The sequence below is a fragment of the Malania oleifera genome, chromosome 9, assembly GCF_029873635.1.
Source record: "Malania oleifera isolate guangnan ecotype guangnan chromosome 9, ASM2987363v1, whole genome shotgun sequence".
Taxonomy (NCBI): Eukaryota; Viridiplantae; Streptophyta; class Magnoliopsida; order Santalales; family Ximeniaceae; genus Malania; species Malania oleifera.
Window position 1 is genome coordinate 17,309,328 of NC_080425.1, and position 26,293 is coordinate 17,335,620.

General features: G+C 36.4%; 1 protein-coding gene across 2 annotated transcripts in view; it reads left to right on the forward strand.

Moving 5' to 3' along the window:
• Nucleotides 1-26,293, forward strand: part of LOC131163807 (potassium transporter 7-like) — a 56,581-nt gene that overhangs the window by 14,085 nt on the left and 16,203 nt on the right. Inside the window, exons 2-8 of one of the 2 annotated variants that reach the window (XM_058120571.1) lie at nucleotides 2,269-2,497; nucleotides 2,685-2,933; nucleotides 3,126-3,176; nucleotides 12,139-12,399; nucleotides 22,687-22,739; nucleotides 22,862-22,976; nucleotides 23,158-23,412. In XM_058120571.1, coding sequence (XP_057976554.1) covers nucleotides 2,269-2,497; nucleotides 2,685-2,933; nucleotides 3,126-3,176; nucleotides 12,139-12,399; nucleotides 22,687-22,739; nucleotides 22,862-22,976; nucleotides 23,158-23,412 — 1,213 coding nt within the window. The remainder of the gene's footprint in view (nucleotides 1-2,268; nucleotides 2,498-2,684; nucleotides 2,934-3,125; nucleotides 3,177-12,138; nucleotides 12,400-22,686; nucleotides 22,740-22,861; nucleotides 22,977-23,157; nucleotides 23,413-26,293) is intronic. The other variant, XM_058120572.1, reaches the window with a different exon arrangement.

Sequence of the window (26,293 nt, forward strand, 5' to 3'; positions counted from 1 at the left end):
TTGAAAGGTTGCCTATTGTTAAATTTATAATTGGTTACTTCAAGTTACTTATTTTTTTTATTAATTGTTAGATTGTGTCCATATGCAACTGCCTGTGTGAATACTTAAATGTGTTGTCTTTTTTTTTTTTTTTTAGCTGTTGCTTGTAGTCCTCATTTCATTACACGCTGTATGATGGTCTGCTGAGACTGCATGTGCTGGATTGCCTATGCATGTATGCTTCTGATATCATTCTATGATTAACATAGTCCGAACAGGTAAAAGATGGTTCATGGAGGATTGCTGATGCTGCTCACTGTGATTTTGAATTTTCATTTCTTGATGCTGGTGAAGTTGATTGACAATATGCCTAGTCATTAAGGGGGTGTTTGGTTCTCGAATAAAAAATATTCCGATGGAATGACATTCCTGGGAATCTCATTCCTAGGATTGGGATGTATTTTTGTTTGGTTCACATTATAAGGTACCCAAATGCTCATGTTAGTCTTTGGTTCAACATAGGAATCTTCATACAAATTTCAAAAATATTATTATTATTACCTAACCTTGTATGAGCAATATATTATTATTGCACTAAAACCTATTTAGAATATCTACCAAATTAAATCCATGTTTTAAAATTTTCAATCGTCATAAATAAAAAAAATCCAACACATAATAGTCCAATTAACCAAAGTAATTGAGGGAAATATGATTTCAAATTTCAACTATGATGTTATACTATTATAGCATAGCAATAATATTATCTTCATTTTGTTCTTGATTTCTGTTTCTTTATAACTTTTATATGGTAGGTATATTTAATCGAAGTTGTGGCCAGTATGATTTCAAAATTTCAACTATTATGGTATACTATTATAACCTAGGAAACACTGACACTTCTAGAAGCCTGAAGTGCCTAACCTGTGTTGGAATTAATTTATTTTTACTTTGGACACAGTGGAGACACTTTGACACGGCAAGGACACCTCTAGGACACTTCTTGCAAATGCTGCGTGTGTTGCTCTCTCAAATTCTGTTAACAAAACCCTTAATTGTTTTTTTGAAAAGTTGTTGAGAGACAAAGAGGTAAGAGGTTCTTTGACTTTGGAGTAGTTGAACTTAGGAACCTTAGTGCCACTGCGCTAGCCTTATAGAGCATTGCCAGAATTCCTGTTCTCTCTCTAAAGCCATCACCAGAGTGCCTCCCTTTGTTAATTTGTGTGCGTGTGTGTGTTTTCTTTTATAATATCTTGATGAGCCATGACATTGAATTGTTTTTTTTTTGGTTGTTGTTGTTGTTTTACCAATATCCCATAGTAGGAATGTAGTTGGTGAATTTATTAGTGTAGCCTGTAAAATGTGTAACTGATAATTTTGCATGAATGGTGCTAATATTTCATTTTAAATTAAAATTACCACAATACTTGTTATCTAAAAGTAAAAACATCTCTGAATGTGTACATTTTTATGTCATCTAAAAGGAAAAACATATCCTTGCTGTGTTGTATCCTCATTTTTTTTTTTTTTTTGAAATTGTCATATCATAAAAATTTTCTTATCTTTGTGTTAGTGTTGTGTCATATCCATGTCTCTTGTCTGTATCTGTGCTTCCTAGATTATAGCATAGCAATAATATTATTTTATTTTATTTTTCTTGATTTCTATTTCTGTTATGGGGGCATTAATGTCCAATTGGTTAAAACTGTGGAGGCAATTTAGTCCAAAAAAAAAATATTTTCATGGGAACGGGATCCCCATGTTTTGTATCATTCCCGGGGAATGTGAGATTTCCACCACATCAGATTTTTCAGCCCCAAATTCCCTGGAATGTTGAAATTTCAAAAATTCTGCGGACCAAACGTCCCTTAAGGGTTCTCATGAGACCTCCATTGATATGCTTATTTGATTGGATGAAGTTTTGGCTCTTCCTTCCTCTCTTTGTATTGCTCTGTAGATTCTTTTGCCATAGGCTATTCGAATTGATGTGTTTTTGCCAAAGATGAAATAACTTATATTTAAAAGTTCTTCAGTGGGACCTATACCTTTCCTTAAGTTATTTCCTTGTTTTTGTGCACTCCCTTATATTCCTTTTATTCTTTCAAACTTCTATTGTTCCATCATGCATTAATTTGTTTCAATAAATTCTTTATGGTAGTTGAGAAGAATGAAGATGAAATGGGGGCTCCTTCCGTTTTTTTTTTTTTGGGGGTGGGGGTGATGTTTATTTTTCTACATGGGCCATATGACATTGAGGCTTTACGGTTTTTTTTTCCTATTTGATTGCAGGAGTTTAGTGTATGGAGGAGAATTATACTTGCCTTTCAGACGCTTGGGGTTGTCTTTGGTGATATTGGAACAAGTCCATTATATACCTTCAGTGTCATGTTTAGCAAGGCACCTATCAATGGAACTGAAGATGTTCTTGGGGCACTGTCACTAGTTTTGTACACCTTAATCTTGATCCCACTGGTCAAGTATGTTCTTGTTGTCCTTTGGGCCAATGACGATGGTGAAGGTAAGCTGGAGGTGGTAAACGAAGCTTTAAATTAGTTTTTGTCTTATCCTGCGTGTATATGTGTGTGTCATGTTTTTGCGTGTTTATGTAAATGTATATAACCTCACACTAACATGCTAGTGCATATGCATGTTCTTATTGCTTTTATATTGGCTATGAATGATTTTGCATTATCTAACTATTGCAGGTGGTACGTTTGCTTTATACTCATTGATTTGTAGGCATGCAAAGGTGAGTCTTCTCCCAAATCAGCTTCCATCTGATGCCCGTATATCAAGCTTCAGGCTAAAGGTGCCATCTCCGGAGCTTGAGAGGTCTCTAAAAATTAAGGAACGACTTGAAACTTCACTGACACTGAAAAAGCTTCTTTTGATGCTGGTTCTTGCTGGTACTTCTATGGTGATAGCTGATGGGGTTGTTACACCAGCAATGTCAGGTAATCTTTTATACTTTCTCTTTGATGCTTGATGTTGGTTTTGGGTGATTTATTTTTGCTGCGAGTCAAACTGAAAAAGGGGCTTTGGATTTGACCTTTGTTTTGATCTTCTTTCTTGCAAAGAGAGGATCTGCATCATTTCCAAGGTTTGTTTTTTAACTTATGATGTTTATTTTATCTTTCTTAACGCAGTAATGACAGCTGTTGGTGGTCTAAAGGTTGGAATATCTGGAATTAAGCAAGGTGACACCATATTTTGTTGATTTACCAGATTATCATTAACTTGCTGTGAACTATTTATATGCTTTCCTGTTGTTGTTTAAATTGCAGTAATCCTCATAAGCAATATAGTAGGATGTTTACTTGATTTTTGACATTCAGTTCATTTACTAAATTAATAAAATTAAAAATTTGAGGATTGCTTGCTAGGGCTGGGCTGCTGGGTGGGTGGGCAGTGGTTCATTGTGAATTTTGGTGGGGACTGTTGTCATGTTGAGTGGTAGTTTAACTTTAGTGACTATTCTCAAAAAATATTCGTGAGTGATGCTTGACTTTGTAGTCATTAGTTGCTGCCTACCCTATGGCAGTATCATCAGTAAAGTGATCATTCAGAAAGTGACCATGGTTGCATACTTTATTTTTTTTTGATAGCAAAAGAAGAGATTTCATTAGAATTTACACAGGAGAAATAAGATAAGACATCTCCCAAAAAAATTCTGGAAAAATACAGAAAAAAGGAACTAAAAACACAAAAAAATATTTTGAAATATCAAAGGGAAAAATTCCTCCAATCTCACTGAATTTCCGAAAAGCTTGCTTCCTTAAAGCATCCGAAGCATCATAAAGAAGCTAAGTAATGAATCTTCTCCCAAACCAGCTGCTTATTCAGTTTTTTCCCTGAAAAAAATCCATGCATTGTGCTCCAACCATAAATCCCACAGTGCTGCAAATATTCCACATTTCCAAAGACCAGTCCTATCCTTCCTTCTTCCAAAGCCCTCAAAAGAGATAGCCAACATTCCTTCCACCGACACTGGACAGACTCAAGCTTCTCCCAGCACACCAAATAATTTATTCCAGATTTTTCAAGCAAAATCACAGTTGCATACTTGCATCATAGTTGATAACAAGTTTTTCCCTTCACGGCATAGCATAGAAATATAATAATCTTACTCCATTCATGTTGTGATTGATTGGATCCTTCGCTTAGAACTTCTCTTCTTGTGCACAATTTTGTTTTGGTAAGAGTTGATTAGTGTAATGTGTTGTCTGTGCCAGCCAACAATATTCATGATCCCATGCTTCTAGGCCAGTGAGAACTAATGAGTAAAGCAAAGGGATGAGCTTACTTATGTGCATGTAATCAACGGTTGGTTCTCGCTTGGGAAATCTCTTAAGAGTACTGTTTCTTCTTTGTGAATATTTTTTAAATGACCTAGTATTATTATTAACTGTAAAAAGCATCACTTTTATCATAATATAGGAAACTACAAGCAGACTTTGAACTGATATAAGGAGTTTTGGTTTTGGTGGTTGAACTTCACACAAATGAGGAGATTATGAGATCTAATTTTTGAGATCCATATCTTCACTGAATTTGGACAACCTCTATTTTTAATGCATTGATTGACCCTGTTAAGAGCATAGGTTAATCCTGCATAAGAATTTTGCATTGTTTTGTACCTGTTTTAGATATCCAGCCAAATTTGATAACTAATAATGCTCTTCTAGTGAAGTGATTTTGTTGATTGGGGCTGGAATGATCCTGTCTCTTTGACAGGTTTTTTTACAGGTGAGAGAACTGTTTGGTGCTGTACTACAGTTTGTTGAAGTGTTTTTCAAGGATTGCCATTTTATTTGGAAAGAGGGGCTGGTTTTGGGGCTCATAAATGTGGAAAGTAATATTGACAGGGTGAGTGGCTTTAGGAGGCCATTGCACCATGCTGTTCATATGAGTTTAGAAAAACTTGGAGACATGCAGAAGCGGTGTTCTCGACATCCTTTCTTGACGTTGAGATGTGCTTCCTTGTTTTTTGTTTAGGTTCTTAAATCCTGAGGTGACTGGCAGAGGGTGGGTTATTTGTGTTAGGGAATTGGTGAAAGAAGTAATATGAAGAAAAATTTTGGCTATCCCTGTCTCTTGATTACCCTTTGGCATGCCCTTGGTGGATGCTGAGTTAGCTCTTTTGTGGCAATGATTTCGTCTGAGGTAATGTCTGAATTAATACGTTGCAGCTGGTCACCTTGTTTCTAGGAATTTATTGATCCAAAATACTTCTTTTTTCCTTTTCTTTTCTTTTTCTTTGCAACAAAGATTGTCACCTCTATGTGCAATCTTGTGTGATGCTTGTTTCTCATGTTTCTTTAGCAATGCTATTGCCTGTTAATTTGGTTCTTTTGAAAAACCCCCATTTTTGTTTATTTTAACTGCTGCCAAAGGTGTTGTAAGGCTTCGTTTCCTTCATGATGTATATACAGCAACAATTGGGCAGCCTCCTGCTAAAAAATAGCCATATTGCTACAGTAATGTTAATTTTCTCAGAAAATAGTCAATCTTTTGCTCTTGAAAGTTGCTGAGATGGCCATCCATTTCTTGGAAGATAGTCCAGTGAGCTGGATTGTATTTTGTTATTTACCCTTATCATTATTTATATAAAGAAAAAGCACTTGAAAATTTTTTTCTCTCTGGAAAATAATGGAAATATTGTTAAGTTCAGGAGGTCCATCTAAAGAAAATTGCATCCTGAAACCTGAATTGTTGACAATCATCACTTGCCACCTAAAAATACGTAATTCTGGATGAAAATATCTGTCAATCGCCTATACTTCGTGTACTATTTTCCTATCTGCGCCTTTTTTTTTTTTAATAAAAAAAAGTTTTAATCTATTCACTCAATCTGCACTTTTTTTTTTTTTTTAAATTTTCTAATGTTTATTTTTTTATTTTTGAAATAATAAAAAACCTTCCCCTCATTCCTGTGCATTTATATTTCTTAAGTTCTGGTCTCAGGTCTGTCTCTCCATGTCTGGCCTAGAAGTGTCGTATGCATGCATTTTAGCTTTTAGATGCAACCAGGTGAAGTTGCAATTATTTCCCCCCCCCCCCCCAATGCAGTTCTCCACCAAATGTATGTCATAGGTTTTTTTCCCTTTGAAATATGTATATGATTCTTTATATTAATTTGGCTTACCAAATCTTGGATGCTGCTCTGGACCGACAAGGGATGACCTCCCTGGTTCATGAAGCTCAGAAAGAATGGCTGAACTGTGATAATCTGTCTTAAGGGCATCAAATATGGTTCAGACACCTAAGATGGTGGCATGAGATCCATCATATTGCCCAATGGTCTCAGTGCAAGAAGATGGCTGAAAATATCCTGTTTTTTTGCCAACTGGCTGAAAAAATCTACCTTGCCACAGAAGAATTGGGGAAAGTGGTTGTGCAACTTCCCAAATTGGCTGCCAGATCTGAGGAAGGACCTTCTTTGATAGCTTCCCATCTTTGTTCTTACAAAAAAATCAATTGAACTTGACTTTGTTCAGATCCTGCCCCCATTGTAGTTCCCATATAAATGGAGTGGTGAAGCAGAGCAAGCGCAATGCAGAAGACAGGAAAATACTACTCTGAATATGCTGAAGAACCTAGTTCTTGTGGAGAAGACGTGTGATGGCACACCGCACACATTCGCATGCATGCATGACAGGTACTGGAATTCTTGGTTTTAACCCGCTTGATGGCATTCCGGAAGGTTTTTCTTTTCTCCCAAGAAAAGGCTTTCTTCCCCCAAAGGCCCAGGTTTTTTGGGAGCTTCATAGAATTGGGTGTGAGCCTCAAATTGAGTCTTTTACACAGTTACACATGAGCCCAACTTCCCCCCAAAGTTGAAGTTCTGCGTGTTTGAAGGTTTTAAAAAGGAAAATAGGCCAGTTTACCTCAGACAGTGCAGATCTCATTGGCTAGTCCCTTGCCGTAGCATCTTGACTTCTCTGCCAATTGCTATCACAGTGAGGACTGCTTCGAAAATGGAGAACTTGCATCAGGATCGGGAGAAATCTCATGACTAGGACAAGGGCTTTTTAAGAGATGCATATTTTCAGTTCAAAGGTTTGGCAGAAGACCAAGATGAGAGGCTATACTGGTGACACAAATTTAGTAGGAGGGCAGTCCTCCTGCAACCCATCGGTTAACTTAAATCACTCTCTTGCCTTGATCCTCATCAACCTGGAAATTTGATTGATGTGTCAATAGACTGTGAGGTGACCAAATGTAGCCTACTCAATGTTTTCCCAACATGAAGTGGTTCTGAAAAGGAGAACTATCAGGAGCAGGTCATGGAATGGGCTCTTTGTAAAGGCAGACAGCAGATCAACTGGGATTGCTTTTGAAGGGTTTGAAGAAGGGGCTAGTTGTAATGGTAGCAGTGAGGGAAAGAGGTGGACAGGGAGCTAAAAAGGTTTTAATTCGCAATATACTATGACTGTAATGGAGCAGAGAAGGGGCTGGTTGAACTGTTGATGGCAAGACAGAAGGGAAAGTAGTTGTTTGTCAATGAGGACTGTTGGAAAGTTAAGAGATTGAGGAGAGAAAAAGGGAAGAAGAGAAGAATGGAAGAAGAGAAGGAGGGGGAAAAAAAGCATGTGGCTGTTCCCTGGAGCGTAGCACAGCTTCAGGCCTGCCCTCTTATATAGATCATAAAAAAGGTATGAAAGACAAAAATGTCCCCAATCAAACCACATAATTACTAAAATAGCATATTTTCATCTAGCAGCTCCCCTCAAGCTGGATGTATACAAATATCACCTAACCTCAATCTGTTACAATCGTTAGACAAGGCAGGTCCAAATAAAGCCTTCGTGAAAATATTGCCCACTAATCCGCAGATTTCAAAAATGGAGTCATCACAACTTTCTTCAACACAGCTTCTTCTAGAAAATGACAATCAACTTCAATGTGCTTTGTTCTTTCATGAAACACTGGGTTGCTAGCAATATAAATGGCAGCTTGATTATCTCTCGCATAAGAAGCTTCAACCACACATGTTCACTCAAATTGTGGAGACTGCAGCAATATAAGCTCACTCACAATATAAGCTCTCAGCATTCTACGTCAGCACTAGATCTTGCCATAGTAGTTTGTTTCTTGCTATGTCATTTAACAAAGTTACCTCCCACAAATGCACAGTATCCTAGTAAACCTTCAATCATCAACACAACAGACCCAATACAATTTGCATCAAAGTGCATCAAAGCATCGGAATTTCTCATGATCTCATGGTTTTTATTACAGTTACATGTCAAACCTCATCCTAGGGAGCCTTAGAGATATGTGGAATCCTACAAACATCATCCTCTGTTTAGGATTTTCCATAATCTAACTCACCACCCCCACAACAAAAAGATATGTTAGGTCTAGTGATAGATGACAGTCAAGTAGGTCAATTCACCAATCCAATGCCTATATCAACATTTATCTTCAAAGTCCAATCCAACATCGTAGATAACTTCACGTTGGGAACCATAGGGGTATAACTGGTTTAGCTCCCAACATACAGTCTCACTTAGAAGGTCCAAGGTATATTTTTGCTGAGATAGATTCAACCTTTTCTTACACCATCAAATCTCAATACCAAGAAAATAACAAAGAGTACCCAATTCCTTGATTTGAAACTTGCTTGAAACCATTGCTTGACATTTGTAATCTTGCTCTTGTCATTGCTAGTGATGATGATATAATCAACATAAACTACGAGAAGTACCACACCTGTCTCCTTTTTGTGGATAAATATTGAGTGATTAGAGTGGCATAGGACATAACCAAATGTGGAGACCACCATACTATATTTGTCAAACCAAGCTTGAAGAGACTGCTTTATACCATAAGTGACCTTATGCAACCTGCATACTTTAACCCCCTACCGAGCAACATACTTAGGAAGTTGCTCAATGTATATCGAGAGTTGTCAATAAGATATTTGATGGTGTAAATTGTAAACCCAATGACATCTAACCACCTCCTTACAATGGAAGATCCACCAAATCTCATGTCCTTTGTGTGGTCAAGGAATCCATTTCTACATCCATTGCATGCTTCTACCCATGCATAGCAAGGGCTTCAATATTTGAGGAAGGGATAGAAACATTGGAAATATACTAGGCAAAAGATCCATAGGACTAGGAAGCAAAATTGAAACAAAGCAATAAGATAAGCAACTAAGGATTATTGAGTACAAATTTAGGTACCTTTTTGATGGGTTTGGGATTATTCTCTATCCATGTCGAAAGCAAAAAAGGTGGTTGCATGGTGATAGTGATCTTTGTGCTTGCTTCCCGTTGTTCATAAACCTCAATTGTTTCTCTAGGTTGGTAACTGATGGATTCTAGAGGAGTGGAAGCTTTCTCTAGAGCTAGAATAAGGGGATAAACAGACAAGGGGCCAAGGGGGAACATCGTTGATGGATTCAACATAGATTCACCCTATGAGGACCTCACACTAGAGAAATAAGGCGTCCTTTTAAAAAAGGTAACGTCTGCATTAACATATTTCTTTGAGTGTGTGAATGTGGGGATCATAACATTATCCTTCTGAGTTCTCAAGTACCCAGCAAAGACATGTTTAATAGAACGAGGAGAGAACTTGGCTTGCCCATTGTGAGGAACACTAACAAATCATGTGCACCTAAAGACAAGAGGCACAATTGAGAAAATGGATGTTTCTGATACATGATAAAAAATGGATTTTTCTCCTTTAGGACACTAAATGTTAAGCAAAAAACAGGCTGTCAATCCAAAAGTTTCAAGAACATGCATATGAAAGAGTAGAGACTGTGATATGTAAAATAAATGTGTATTTTATAGTTACCTGGGTTGCTCTCCCCTGTCCCCAAAACCACTTAGGATGGGGAGCCATGATCTTGGGTCGATGGTGTCGCGGATTGATGGCAGTCAAGATCCAAATGGCCAAAGTCGTAACCCAAATTTGTTTACTATTTCAAATAAAAAATACATAAAAATATTCAAAAATTTCAAAAAAATAAAAATAAAAACTTCAAACTTTTGCTGTAGTTCAAGTTCGAGGTACACTGGAACCTTGAATGGTGTCCTAGAATAGTAGATCTGAAATTGCTGCTACAAAATTGCTGCTGCTCTGAAGGTGAGAGAAGAGTGATGAGGCTTCCTGCTGCTGCAATGCTGGATGGAGTTGAATAGGTGGTGGTGTTTAAGTGACCAAGGAATTTACTCCCTTACCCACTTTTCTGTGCGCAAACCAATCTTTGACATTTGCCCGAGAAAACTATAAATTTGTAATACTGTACATTACTTGAGTACTACTCATACTTGTGTATTTTATTATTTTTTATGTTAACTTATTATTGGAAGAGTCCAATAACTTACATAGTAATATAATAATACTACTAAAAATTAACATATCAATTTACATGAAATAAATAAATAAATATATTAATTAACTGCGGTTTATTTATAAATTATTTAATTTAGTCAAGTAAGAATAAGAGTATTTTTTTCGTTTTACCTCTTAAAATCTTAAAAAAAAAGAATAAGATTGATTTTTTTTATTTATTTCATTTTAAATGAATAATTCAAAATATACCTTTATCTGACTTAACATACCAACTAATCAACCCATCTAAATGGTTCAAGTCTACCATGACTTGAGATGGTGTACTGACTAGGCCTACCCTCCCATGAACCACACAGCTCTTAAGTAGGGTACCCTGTTTCTGTACATGTACCACGACCTGAAACGCATTGCGTTCCTGCTTTTTTGCCTTCGTATTGTGTGTTCTTGGAGCTCATATTTGTTGATACTCACCTTTTCAAGGTGCACAAGGACGATTGTTCGTGTGTTGAAAATCTCATATATATCTAAAAAAAGATAAGGTTCGTTTATTAGCAAAGATACTAAGATTCTCTCACATGTTTGAAAATGAACAATTGTTCTTGTCTTAATATTTGTATTAATTGAAGATGAGTTATATGTTAAGGGATTTTGGCTTTTAAAAAGGCCTTGTAGGTTGCATATTGTTCATGTTGAGAAAGTTCTTAAGAGTACTTGGATGAGGCTTGCCATATCATGGAATTGTAAGTTTTAGTTTGACTTGTAGGAGTTATTTGAACTTCTGGAAATAGGAAATAAGAATCTCCTATTGCGATTTCTTTTCTCAAACATAAATTGAAGACTTCTGCCTGGAATTGTGATACTATGTTGTTTCTACTATGTTAGAATCTTGCCTCTTTCATCATAGGACCTTGCTCACCTCGAAGTAGTCTTTGGTGATGTGCAGGTTAGATAGAGGGATATTGACTGGAGGTAGGGACCTTGTAAAGTTGGAGGGTTCTCTTCTAGAGGATTCAGCTAGAGAGCTCAATTTTTGAATGAGTTGAAGGATGTTCTTATGCACGAGGTGGCTAGTTGCGGAAAGAAGATTTGGTTGAAATGGATTATGAAGGGGGATTGTAGTACGATGGTCCTTCATGGGGTGGCTAATGGCACAAAGCTAAAGAATTTTATCAGAGAGATGGAGAATGATGTGGGTGTGACAACGGTTAAATATGTAGAGCTAATTTTGATGCTATGCATTATTCTTTGATTAGAAAAAAACTTTGTAGTAATGCATTGGAATCATATTCGGAAGAGCATTGTGGATTTGGGGCTGTTGTTTTGCTTGCTTTGGCATCTCCAACTCAGTTGAGTTACTGGAGTACCTTTTGTGGAACATTAGTTGGATTTTGATGCTTCACATCCACAGGTTCTGTTATGATTTTCTCTTTTTTAAGGTTTTCATCATTTAAACATCAACATTTTTTCCTTTCACTACCTCTAACTATTATGACTTGCATTTTAAAGTGAATGGCACGACATGGAATGTCCCCGAATCCTAGATTTCTAAATATTCCACATCTGATTCTATTGGCTTATTTTTGAATATGTCCAAGTACTTTGAATGATATTACCCCTGGAGTGCAATGCATAGGTTAAAGGTTTCAGGTTAATCCGATTATTTTAACTAGAATTGGATTATAATATTATACTAATGCAAATGTGTATATCATGGTTTAGTGGGCTGTTAGGGTGGGAAACTTGTTTATAACCTTGCGCTGAATATGACATTTTCAATGTAGCCTTATTAATAAGTTATCCTATTTCTCTTATATATATCATTTTTCTTTTTGTGTTTTTGTGCAGATCAAGTCGTGATGATTTCAGTTGCGTTTCTTGTAATTTTGTTTAGTGTACAGAAATACGGGACAAGTAAAGTAGGACTTGCTGTGGGCCCTGCTTTGTTTATATGGTTTTGTTCTCTTGCGGGCATTGGGATCTACAACCTTGTGAAATATGACAGCAGTGTCTTCAAGGCATTCAATCCTATTCACATATATTACTTTTTCAAGAGGAACAAAACTAATGCTTGGTTGGCTCTTGGGGGATGCCTTCTGTGTGCAACAGGTAAGCTTTTTGATTTTGGCATTTTGGATTTAGGAAGGCAAAGTACTTGATATTAATTGTTGGGTAGGTCTAAATTTTCTGATTTCTAAACATACTTTGACTTCTTTGAAAGAATTAACTTGATTTTCAGTTAGTTCTTTCAATTTAGAGTTTGAGGGGATGGGAAACCCTTCCTACAAATATCATAAATTTTTTTGTTGTTTTTAGATGACCTTGTGACGTAAGGAGCCATGATTGAGGTTCTTCAATAAATTATTTTTTTTGAAAAAGGGGTTCTTTAAGAAATTTGGACGGGCATGGTTATGGACCTATGCTGGGCTCTGGACTAGCTGGAGAGAAGACTTCGTTGTTTTAGGGACTCAATGAACAGTGATTGCCTGAATTTCTGGACAGCATATGACTTCATTCTAATAGTAGATTGATAAGAAAAAGTTAGAATACCACTTCACCTAAAAGCTTAAGCTATTAGATTGTGGGCCAAGTCGCCAACGATGTATATCAAGCCTTAACAGTAAAGGTTACTAATTTCAGTCATAAACATATACATTAGGGTTGAACAAGTTTTTGGCTTAATGGACTGATATCATTCAAGGAGCATGGTTTTGCTACAAGGTTCAATGCCATGGTGATTTTGGCAATTGCTATTGCGATTGACTAATTTCGAGTCATCAAAGTGTATTTTGATAACTGGAGTTTTAAATTGTGTAAAATTATGTATTCTTTTTGAGCAAAAAGTTCATATTATAATGAATTCCTAATTTGTTAAATTTTACTAGTAATTCTTTGTGCCAAAAGGAAACTTATTTTGAAGGAGGAATTATTACCGTTAGTGCATTGGGGGATGAGAGAGAGAATCTGGATCCACAAAAGCTCTTTGAGGGAATGGGAATTGAGTGGGTGAGCCCTTTAGGAGAAGAGTTGATAGTTTCTCCTAAGACTCGTGCGATAAAAAAAGAGGGTGCTAAAAGAATTGAATATAGCAACTTTGGTGTACTATGAAGGGGGTAGAGGAAGAGGTAAGGGGGGTAAAGTAGCTAATTAGTTGGGAGCTGAGGATGCGAAGAAGAGGGGGCTAATTAAGGGAATTGTGTAGTAGCTCTCCAAATATTGTTTGTATTCAAGAAACTAGAAAGAGTGGGTGGGGGGGGGGGGGGAGGGGATGATTTATGGTATTTGGGAGCTTAGGTGTAAGGAGTGGGAGTGGGAGGTTTTTCCTTCTCAAGGGGTGTTTGAGGGTATTCTTATCTTGTGGGATACTCGTTCAATTGTTAAAATTGATAATCTTGTTTTTGGGGGGGGGGGGGGGGTGTTCCTTGTCAGTTTAGTGGAAGTGAAAGGTAGGGGTTGGTGGTGATTTTCATCTATGGTCCTTCTAAACCTGCTCTTAGGTCTTATTTTTGGGATGAGCTTTTTGCTTGTAAGGTTTTTGTTATCCTAGGTTGGTTTCAGGGGGAGGCTTAATGTGGTGAGCTAGGTTAAGAAGGAGCTGAGGTAGGACTACCTCGGGTATGAATAATTTGAATTGGTTTGTTGGGGAGTGTGGGTTGAGGGATCTTACTTTGGGCAATGCTTTATTGTCTTGATTAGTTCGAGGGGTAGGGGGGGGGGGTTGGTGCAGTGCAGTTGCTAGGTTCCTGTTTTCAAGTGAGCGGGAAGGAATATTGTCTAGGTTAGTGTTGGATCATATCTCTACTTTGTTAGACTCGAGCAAGATCAAGTGGGGCTCGATTCCTTTTAGGTTTGAAAATATGTGGTTCTGTCATAAATCCTGTCAGCCTTTGGTGAGGAATTTTTGGAGTGAGAGAGTTGAGAAATGGGAGGGTTTAGGTTTATGAAAAAAGTTAAGTTTCTTAAAGAGGAATTAGAGAAGTGGAATTTGGAAGTCTTGGGGATGTTAGGGCTAAGAAAATAGCATTTTAGGGAATTGATCTGTTGGATAGGAAAGAAGGGGCGCTTTTTGGAGTGTGATAAAGCTGAGAGGGTTTTGTTGGGAAATGAGCAGAGGTAATTTTAAAGGAAATGAGGAGTTGGAGGCAAAAGATGAAATTCAAATCGGTTAGGGAAGGTGATTGTAAATTTGTAATTCAAAATTTTTCCATAAGTTGGCTAGTGGTAATAGGAGAAGGAACATGATTAGGGCATTAAAACTGAGGGGAGCTGAGGTTATTACTGATTCTTGTTTGATTCCTGAGGAGACTACAGATGTTTTAACTAGTTTGTTTATTGAGGAGGATGTTTGAATGTCAATGTGCGATGGGTTGAAGAGGAGTCCTATTTTTAGTGATTAGATGAGGAAATTGGAAAGGCCTTTTTAGGAAAGTGAGGTTAAGGTGGTTATGTTTAGGATGGGCAGCATAAGGCTTCAGGTCCAGACGGATGCGGCTTTCTTTCAGATGTTGGGATACGGTTAAGGGGGATTTACTGAAGATTTTCTATGAGTTCTATCGTAATGGGATTTGGGGAAAATGTATTAACTCAACTTTCATCACTTAGGAAACTAAGAATAATAGGTTTCTTAAAGTTACTGATTTTTGGCATATTAGTCTAGTGAGTAGTGTTGATAAGATGATTGTAGAGCTTCTAGCTGATAGTTGAGTTCTGTTATAGAAGATACTATTTTGGAGGCTCAAAGTGCTTTGTGGGGAATAGGCAGATTGTGGATGCTGTTTTAACATGAGATTTTGGGTTCCTGTGGTGGAGGAAGCATCCAAAAGGTTGGATGGGTGGAAAGGTGCTTTATTTTCTTTAGGTGGGTGTATCACATTTATTCAGGCTTGTCATGCTAGTATCCCTCTCTATTTCTTATCCATTTTAGAATTCCTATGGGGTAGCTTGAAATACTGAGAAGATCATGAGAGATTTCCTTTGGTCTGGGGTGGGGGAGAATGAGGATCATTTGGTTCGTTGGGAGATTTTATTTGAGTCAAAGCCCAGGGGGGTGGGGGGTGGGGAGCTCGTGGATCTTGAAAAGTTGGTTAATAACACTGCTTTAATGGATAAATAGTTGTGGCGTTTTCCCTTAGAAGAATCTTTCCTTTGGCACGAAGTACTTAAAAGTAAATTTGGCTTGTAGGGTAATAGGTGGGATGCTAATTTGGGGTTGAGATGTTCTTGTGACTGTGCTTGGAAGGGCATTTCACAATTAGGTTTTGCATTTGGTTTTGGGAAGACATTTGGGTGGGGATTTCTTCACTTCACACTTCTTTTCCTGATTTGTATAGACTTTTCACTTTGCCCAATGAACCTATTTCTTCATTTTTTAAAATTTCGAACTGGGAGGATTTCTGTTGGGATTTTAATTTTTGTAGTGCTGTCAATGATAGGGAGGTGTTGGAGCTCACCTCCTTATTATGTTTGTTGGAGGGTGGTATTCCTTCTTATAGGAGGGACTATCATTCATGGATTCTTGATCCTTCAGGGGAATACTCTTGTAAGTCTTTTTTTTTTGAGCATTTGACCCATAAAAACTGCTCCATAGTTTTATTTGGAAGGCTAAACTCCAAAGCCCCCTTAAAGATAAAGGCTTTTACTTGGTTTGTTGTTCTTAAAAGAGTTAAACACTTCTAATCTGTTGCAGAGTAGGTGGCCTTGTAAGGCTTTGTCTGGATATTTGTTTTCTTTGTTTTGATAGTTCAGAATCTGTCTCTCACCTGTTTCTAATTGCTTCTTTTCTTCGAGGGTGTGGAACAATCTTTCTAGCTTATTTGGAGAGAGTTGGGCATGTACAGAGTTGATGGAGAAATTTTTGTCTATCTCATTTTCAGGTTTTGGAAGGGGCAAAGATGGGTCAGCTTTGTGTAGGTGTGTGATTTTTACTGTTTTGCGAGGGTCATGGTTGGAGAGGAATGCTTGTATTTTCATGGGATGTCTTCGTCTTTGCTCTAGGATAGGATTCAGTATTTGGCCTGATTGTGGGCTTTTGCAGCAGTCTGTTTTAGAGAAGTCTCTTTTTCACATTTACAACATGTTTGGCGGGCAGTGTGATGTAGGACATGAAGCAAGACCATGGGAAGATTTTTTTGGGATAATCATTCAGAAGAATTGGGTCAAGGGACTGTTGGGTTTTATTAATAGTTAATTGTGTATTTAGTTTAATTAGTATTGTATTTTGGGGGCTTGTTTATATTGTGTATTTTAGGGTTGTGTTAGTAGTTTCTTGTAATTTTAAGGGTATATGTGTAATTCATGTGTTAGAGCTTTCTTATAAAGTGTGTGAAAGCCATGTTGTAAATAGTTGTTGATGATTTTGAATTGAATTGAATGTGTGATTCCCCCGTGGATCTCCTCTCTCCTCTCTTCTCCTTCCTTCCTCTCTTCAATTTCTTCTAATTTCTCCCATGGCTGCAGATCCTTGATGCTGTTCTGCATCAGAGTGTTATTTCAATTTTCTTTGTTTTTTTTGTTTATTTTTGAAGGAGCACTTCTTATGCTCCTCTTTTGTAATTCTTGTTCTCTTTAATCATCTCTTTTTTGGTTTAAAAATATCTTACTTGGTCAGATCATGAATTCCAAAGTTTGTGTTTGACAGACGTAATGACCATTATGTCATTATTCCAACATGGTAATACTGGAAGCCCTTCAGTTAACTACATGCTACAACTTCTTATAGTTCCTTGATTGCACCCAAATCATATAAAATGTCTTCTGGTCCCATTTCCATTTTATTGTTTAATTTTGGTACTTGAGACTTGGAAAATAAGTTTCTATACTATATCTGTACTTTTAAGTCAAATATTAAAACAATGAGATCCAAGAAGGCTATTTTCTTTCTACAACCAAAATTCATATTTTTCACCCATTTTTTTCTTTGCTCTCCACTAGAAGCTTAAAATAATACTACTAATCTAGATTTAAAAAAAAAATTCAAATGCAGCTTAGGAAGTAAAACTACTTATATTTCTTGGTCCTACGAACCTTAACACCTTAACATTGTAATGTTTATTCCCCTTTTGATGTTCTTGTCCTTTTTTCTTTTTGGTGTGGGTAAAGGGGGGGGGGGGGAGGGAGCTCTGGTTCGTTTGGTTTATACCGTCTGATTAATGCTTTGTAATTTCTTTTTTGAAATATGATATAAGCGCTTAATTAGCAGTTTACTTTTTCCTGTTTTCGGGTATGATTTTCTTTGTCTTTGGAATTCATATTTTTTTATTTACTGGCATTTGGAACATATTTTGTTTTCCCTGAGCAATTCTATTTATAAGTTTTTGTTTGTTCCTTTCTGTTATTTTTTAATTATCTTTGCCTTTGTTAGAGGGCTAGCCTTGATCCAATTATAAGGATGTTACAGTTAAACCAGTCATAGGTTCAAGTCACGGAAACAGGCGCTCCAAACTTGGAGGTAAGGCTGTGTAGATCAAGCCTTCCCCAGGACCTTGATATGACATGAGAGCCTGGTGTCCTGGGTGTTGCATTTGTTTCTTTTGTTATGTTTGCATTACACTTGAATATATGATTTTAATGTTTTGATTTCCGGTCCTGAATGTTGTGGAGAGAGACCGAAATAAATATATGGTGCTGATAACCACCAAACCATCAGTATAATATTCTTTACAAATTTACTATGATTGATTTTATAGATTAATATATAGTTTTTTTAATTGAGAAGGATAATTTATCGAGAGAAAGAAAGAGGATTACATAGAGTAGGATAAGCATCCTCCTTGGAGGAATAGAAGAGAAGAAAGAGAAAAAAGAGAATAAGAAAAGCAAAAGAAATATACCTTAAGAAAACCAAGCAAACAGGGCTAATTAATCATGCTGAAAATCCAATTAGCAAACTCCTTTAGAGAAACTAGACAAAAAGATGCACAAGTTGCTCGAAACAAATCTCTCTTAAAGAAAATATGAAGACAAAGAGTTACTATTAAAAATGCGAGCATTTGTCCCTTTCAAATGCTAATAAGAGTTGCAAAGCTTGCACAAATTCACAATTCACTAGCATCCTTGTGCTAGGTCAACTAGAATGTCTCCAACGACACACATTGATTATTGACTGAAATAATCAAGCAACCTGTTCCATGGACTCCAAGCCACAGGACAATGCAAAAAAATGAGAATGAGACTGATCACTACCAAAACACATCATACTGTTTTCCAAAAAACACATCATTTTAATTTTTTTTTAATTACAAAGGAATTTAACAGAAAAGGAGAAGAGTGGTAAAATAAGAAGAAGAAAAAGTGTGGATAATATATCCTCCTAGAACCAAGAAAATAAGAAAAAAAAAAAACATGTAGAGACAAAACAGCTCTACAGGAACAAAGCAACCCAATCCCACTGTAAATATGTCATTGGTAAATGCCAAATGAAAGCATTTTCTGAAACCCACAACGACGCAAGTAACACCACTCCACTACAAAGGAAGTTAAGAGAAGTAGCCTGACTTCTAAAAATTCTGGCATCTCTCTCCACCCAAAGGAACCAAAAGATGGCCATAATGGAACAACTCCACAAGGCCTTTCTCTCCTTCCTCTTCTCAAACCCCCTAACATCAAAATGCAAAATGCCTGCAAAGAGGAAGGGGAAACCCAATTCTCTCCAAGAATACCAAAAACTTCTTACTCCTTAGTGTCCAAGAGAAGTGACTTGACTATGTAAGAACAAGTGTGAACAATTCTCCCGAGTCTTAAAACAATGGGGACACAAACATCAGGTGAAAAACTTTTGTTAGGTCTTTATTTTTGAAGCAAGTTATTAGTGTTAAAATTTTCGAGGATCCACATAAATGCCTTAATGTTTGGAGGAACTTTAGGTTTCCAAATGAAAGAGTGAAGGGAAAATGGAGTAGTGTTTCGGATCAGGAATTAAATGAGAGGACTTGCAGGAAAATTCCCCTGAATAGTCTAAAGCCCAAACTCTTGTCACTTCCCAACTGAAGATGTAAAGAATGAAGCAGATTAAACAAGGTGGCAATCTCTTTGGTCTCTCTTATAAAAGTTCCTCACAAAATGAAAATCCTGAGAGTACCCCTCTCTTGCGAGTTGAGGGAGGCAGAGATAGGGTCATGGACAAAGGTAAGCGAGGGAGATTGTGGGACCTACAGTGTATGGTTGGTGTTAATTCTATTAATGATGGCGAACTAAACAAAATCCTTAATCTTTGATGGAGACTTAGCTCTATTGATTGAGAAAAGTAAAAGGAGTAATGAATGATAAGAATAAAAAGACGTAGAAGAAAAGGAACCATCCAAAGCCCAAGCCCTAGTGTCCTTTTTAGATGAGGGCTGAAAAGAATGTAGCAAGTTGAGTAACAAAGAGAACTAAACATCCTCCCTATCTTTAAAATTTCTTCGAATATTAAAATCGAAATAAACAGATTTCCTTTCAGCTACCTAGAACAGTAGGCCACTAGAAGTGCGAGGTGCTGACTGCAAGCATGCACCAGAGAAGATGTATTCAAAGAAACTGTCCGTTTTGGGTAAGGTATGTTACTGTTGGTGGAGATAAAATTATTCATCCTCTCTCCTTCCCTTCACAAAAAAACCCAAGGAAGGAAAATAGCTGATGGGTAAAAGAAAACTTGTGAATGAAATTCAAAAATATGATTTTGGGTCAAGCTCTTGTGCCAAGGCAGTCTGGGGAAGAATAGTGTGTTTCCATGTTTAGCCATTTGTGTGAAATCTCATTTTTACAATTGATCTCTCTTGCCCTCTGGTTGTAGCAACCAGGAGCAGGTGTGGCTTGAGCTTCAGTCTAAAAATTTTCAAAATGTGGATGGACCCTGTTTGAAGTTTTATCAGAAATGAATTGAATTTTGGCTTGCACCCATTCCCTGATAGTCTCTCATACTGCCATAGGAAAAATTAAAAAAATAAGAGTAGAAAAAGGCATGCTGATTGTCTTTCGATGGTGCTATACTGCTATCATAAGGTTGTTCTGATTATGACTATGGTTAGGATGGCATGGTTGTGATCAAAGCAGGTGTGGGTTTTATTTTTTTGAGTTCTGCTGGCTTTTTTTATGAGGTTATAGGAACGTGTGCTTCTATTTTGTAACCTAACCGACAGTTGTGAATGTTTTCTTGTCTTGTTGGCAGTGTCATCACTGAACCATACAAATTTATTTGTTGGTAATTGCGTTCGTATTCATTTCTTTTGGGTTTGTTGTGGTCATAGATCCATGGGCTGTTATTTAGGTGACCAGATTTCACTTAATAGCTAATATGGTTAGTTTGTGTATTTTGTTATTGGCAAATCACTTTTGAATGTGGTGAGACTGTTGCTGTAGCAGATGGTAATTTATCTTCTGCAACCTTAGTGGTTGACCCAAGTTAAGAATTAATAGCGGTTGGGGATTTCGCTACCTTTGATCTATTATGCAAGCTTAAGGAGAAATTGAAGAATATGTAATACATAGGGTTAAAGCAGGATGGGTAAAATGGAGAAGTTCTTTGGGCATGTTGTGGATCGTAGAATACCCTTAAAATTAAAAGGAAACATTTATAGGATTACTATATGATCATAATGTTGGGTAACTAGGAAACAACATATCCAAAAAATAAAAGTTGCTGAAATGAGAATGCTAATGTAGATTAGTGGTGTAACATTAAGAGATAAAATAAAAATGACCATATTTGCTATTAGGCATGGTACTTCTAGAAGATAAGACAGGGGAAGAGCAGTTGAGAGTACTGTTAGTGGCAGTAGAAGGGGTAAGGATAGACCTAAAATAACTTGGAATGAGATATAAGGGCTTAGCAACCCTAAAATTGTTGGAGGAAATTGCCCAAGATCGTGTAAATTGATGGAAAAAGATTCATGTAGCCAACACCACCTACTGGGACTTAAAGGCCTGGTTTGTTGTTGTTGTTGTTGTACCCAAATTAAGAATTAGGATACTTGGTTTTGGCAATCAAATTGCAAGTGGGGAGGCTGTTGCTAGGTGATTGATTGAGCATCTGTGTTGGTTATTGTTTAACAACCACTTACAAATTTGACGTTTAAACTGTTAGGTTATAGGCTAATAATGTATATGAAACCTTAACACTTCTGCTAATGTGTGATCCATCGCATGTGGACAGTTAAACAGAAGCTATGTGATGTTCATTAGGGGAATAATAATATCATATGCTGCTATCAAGAAAAAAAATTATAATACCATACACTGGATAATTTAACAATAGAATATAAATGTAGGCAATGAGAATTGGATCCAGATGCTCTAGGAAACTGTGGCTCCTTTCCATGTTAAACAACCACTCAACCTAAAAGCTTTATTCCTTTGTGGGTTGACAATGTATATCCACCGTAGACACTGATAGTGTTGGTGCACATAGTGCTTGATGGTCTGCTTGAGTCCTGAACCTGGTGACTCTGGATTCCTGGAGGAGATTATGAACCACCAAATCTAAGTTGGATATCATGATCGTTAAGGTTATTTTCAGGTTTTTGAAAGTTGTTATGTTGAACTCTGAATGTATTGTTCCCATAATAGTTATAGGAGGCATGCAGCTTAAAACAGCTGTCATTGTTGAAGTGGATAGTAGTCATTACTATGCTATAATTTTAATTCTTAAGCAAACATCCATGTCATTATTGCTAAAGGGCCCTTTTGTTTGAAAAAGTAGGAGATTTTTCTTAAGACACTTCTATAAGGGAATACTTGCACTTCTTAATTATATGGAGGTTTTTTTTTGGTAAGTATAGATGATTTTATGATCGAAATGAAACTTTTGTGGTTTGTAGCAGATTGTTTTATCACAGTTAGTTCTTGCTGAGGCTGCCTATGAGTTATGTGAATAGGTGTTGAAGAATTCATAAAATATGATTTTAGATTCCTGGATTTCTTGGCAATGTTAATGTGAGATTCTTGGCAATGTTAATGTGAGATTGTTTATATGTGAGCATAGCTGTGAAAGCATGGTTCTGGTAAAGCAAGGGGTTGAGATGATGCAGAATATGGTGTGGGGCAATGGTTTTGTATTTTTGAGTCTTTACAGGTGGCTTTTTCAGGTTCATGGCTAATCCTAGTGAAAGGCTGAAGTTACTGAAATATCTTGCTTTGGGCTTGAACTGTGCTGTGAGATATGTGCAAACATAGAGCTGCAGATATATGTGTTCTTGTGCTGGATAAGGTTGAAAAATACCTATTTTTTAGTAGGCTAAAATTTTCAAGGGGTGGGATAGCTTATGTTGAGTAGGCGTGTCGACATTTCTATTAATATAATGAATCCTTGTTTCATTTCATAATTCCAATATGGTGGGCTGGGAACGCCATCTATGGAATCTTGGTTGAATTGAATTATTTCTTTTGCTCATTCTTTATTGTTGATGACTATTTATGATTCAGGTTCCGAGGCAATGTTTGCTGATCTTTGCTATTTTCCCGTGAGATCAGTTCAGGTAAAGCAGTAACATTGTACTAGTTGGTGGATTAGATATTCAACATGTTATCTTTGATATATAATGTGGAATTTATATTCTTTTCTTCGTTAATATTCTTTGGCATTCTGATTGCCATGCAGCTTACGTTTGTGTTCCTTGTACTGCCTTGTCTTCTGTTGGGGTACCTTGGTCAAGCTGCGTATCTTATGGAAAACCAATCTGGTTACGAGCAGGCTTTCTTCTTTTCTGTTCCAAGTAACATTGATTTTTCTTATCCGAGTCTATTCATTTTTCGATTTTTTTTATGCAAGTCTACAGTTTTTTCCTTCTAATTCTAGTCTTGTAGTTGCTGTAAAGCTGTCTTGTGGATTAGACATTATATTTGCATACATATTTGATCAACTAATTGTTGATATTTTTATGCTTTTGTATGCAGCTGGTGCTTTCTGGCCAGTCTTTCTGGTTGCTAATATTGCTGCATTGATTGCCAGTCGGGCAATGACAACAGCTACGTTTTCATGTATAAAACAGTCAACAGCCCTTGGTTGTTTCCCTCGTCTCAAAATTATTCACACATCTCGGAAATTTATGGGTCAGATCTATATCCCCGTCATAAATTGGTTTCTACTTGTTTTTTGCGTGGTGTTGGTCTGCTCTATCTCAAGCATAAATGAGATTGGAAATGCATATGGTAATTCATTTTCTTATTTATCTTACCTTTATATATGTGTGTGTGTTACGTATTTTCTGCCCCGTCTTGTATTCATGCATGTATCTCTTTCGTTTATTCATACTTGGAAACCAAGCTTCTAATTAAAGAACATTAGGTTGTGCATTGGTTCTGAGGGCAAGGGATGCCTGGTGGTAATTGCTCTTCCTGCCCTGCATTTGAACATGGATAACCTTACTACCCCCCTCCCCAGTTACTTATTAATAAAAAGAGAGAAGAAAGATTTGCAGTCTTTAAAATTCTTTTTGTTGAATGAGTCAGTGGTAGCTAGAATAGGTCCATTCTTGTAGACAGTTTATGTGTCCAGAGGCTGTTGTTAATGGAATGGCTAATATCCTCAACAGACACAAACCTTGTTAGGAAAGTGGAGGTGGAGGAAGGGAGCTCGGAGAAGAGAATGCGTTGAAGGAAGTAATTTGTAACTATGATAAAAGATTTTATTTGGCTCTGGCTGACCAGAAGCTGTTGTTGAAGGAAATGGATTTTGAAAAGATAGGAGAGGAAGTGGCTTGGCTTGAAAAGCTTCATGAAGAAAAAGGAGATTATGGAGGCTCTCATGGAGGTATAGTTGGGACAAGGAGCTGGGGGAAATAGGTTCGCTATTCTTCTAGTGGATTAGGGATGAATATTAAGAATGGCAGTATGTGTACATTCATTTGGTGAAATGCTCATTTCTTTTTCCATGAAGTTCCACCTGCAGTACTATATGGTTATTTACAAGATCTTAAATTTCGATTTCAACTCAAATTTCGAAGCTCCAAAAGTACAAAAATTTCGATGGAAATTTCGATTTCGATGTCAATTTCGATTTGAAAAAAACAATGGAAACCAGTAGTAGAAGATGAAATTCTTTTATGAAGCTTTAGAAATGATTAATAGACATAATAATGTAAGGTTTAGAACTAATATATTACAAGTAAATACATCTATGTTGTGTATAAGGTGGAGAAGTTGTTATGTGCAACAAACATATTTGTAAGATAATGTACATGAAACATATTTAGTGAATTAGTTAATACAAATGAAATTCATAAATCATTTTAATATTATTTATTATACAAATAATGATAATTTAAAATAAATGGTTAAATAAAATGTTGCTGTAAGTTTATTTTTTCACACAATTTCAAAAACACTTGTAATAATCATTTGTTTCAATAAAAATAAATTAAAAGAGAAATTTCATTTCATTCCTAAATCCCTCATTTGAATTCCGAGGAAATTTCATTACATAGTTCAAATTTCGACTAATTTCACTAAAAATTTGAGATTTCGATAAATTTCAAATGATTTGTTGAGATTTCGACGGAAATTATGCAAAACGGAAATCGATTGCCATTTTGATTTCGAGAGTGACAAAAATCAGAAATTTCAACAGAAATTTCGACAATTTCGTGAAATTTAAGACCATGGTTATTTAAAGGTTGACATTGCGGAAACATACTGTTTCATTTTGTTTCCTATGTCATTTAGTGGCATAAGTTAATTGGTTTAAAGGAAGTTACATTATAAAAGTTTGAGTTCTTTGAAAATCCTAACAAGCCTATTTCTTGAAATTATGAAGGCTTGTCAAAGAAAAAAAGGAAGAATCCTAACAATCCCATTCACAATGGGAGTAGACATTATGAATGATCCAAATTTTGACATAAAATGCATTTTTACTTTGTGAGGCATTCAAATGCCTACAATGAATTTGTTCATTGCTTCAAAGTGTTAAGGAGAAATTAAATTTTAGGAAGATGGTTTATTGTCATGTTAGTGAGGTTCTAGAATGTGGATGGTAAACCTCATAATGTAGGTTTTTTTTTATTTTTTAAAATAAAAATAAATAAATAATAATTTTTTTTTTTAAATTGGCTAAATCTCATAAAAAAGGATTCTTTTCATGCTGCATCTTTTCATCATAAGGCCCATGTCAGTAGATTTGTTTGGTGTAAAGAGCATCAAGATGGTGACTTTGTGTGCTTTTCTTGATCCCCCCTACATACTAGCATTCCAGTTGCTTTTTGGGTTGAGGTACTATTACATTAATCTGTTCCTGTTGGGTATCTCAAAGTTGCATTAAAGATTACCATGTACTAAAAATCATTTAAGAAACACTTGCAGTGAAGTCATGTCCATATCGCAAAAGAGTTCCTCCTATTACTTGTTTCTTTTGGGTTGTTGATGAAAATGGTTAGCCAATGGGTAAGTTGATATAATCTGGAATTTAAGTCTTTGAAGATGCTACTAAAAATTTGCCATTTAAGTATTCCCCATTTCCTATTCGATTTCTATTAATTTCCTTGGATGAAAAAACTACTTAGGTGACACGAGGGTCAACTTGTAAGAGATGGGCTGGAGGCCACTGTTTATTCTGGCCATCTTTTCAGTCAATCTAATTGCTGTGGATTTTTTGATGTGTTTTTATGGAGAAAGTGCAGTTATATGAGAGGAGATGTAATATGATAGATTCTGGCTAGTTATCTTTCCAACTGACATAATCAAAATGCTATGGATGTTTCATTTTGGTTTTAAGTGAGGTGACAGAGGTTGAAGCTAGATAATTAAACTAGAAAGTCGATTTGTTCTTGGCGTAAACTAATTTTCTTCAGCTTTGATTTGGGGTTGTGATCCCACAGAGGAAGTCATGGGAGCCTTTCTATTCGATTAATTTAATATGGGTTTTCACAGGTATTTTAAAGTTGAAAGGAAGGTTTTTAATCTGGAATTTTTGAGAGATAGTTCTATTCGTCTAACAGAGTTTGTAGAGAGATGCACTAAGTTCTTGTTTCTAGATGCTATGTGGCTTATTAACAGAATGGATGCGTTCTGGTCTGGACATTGTCAACTAGACTATTAA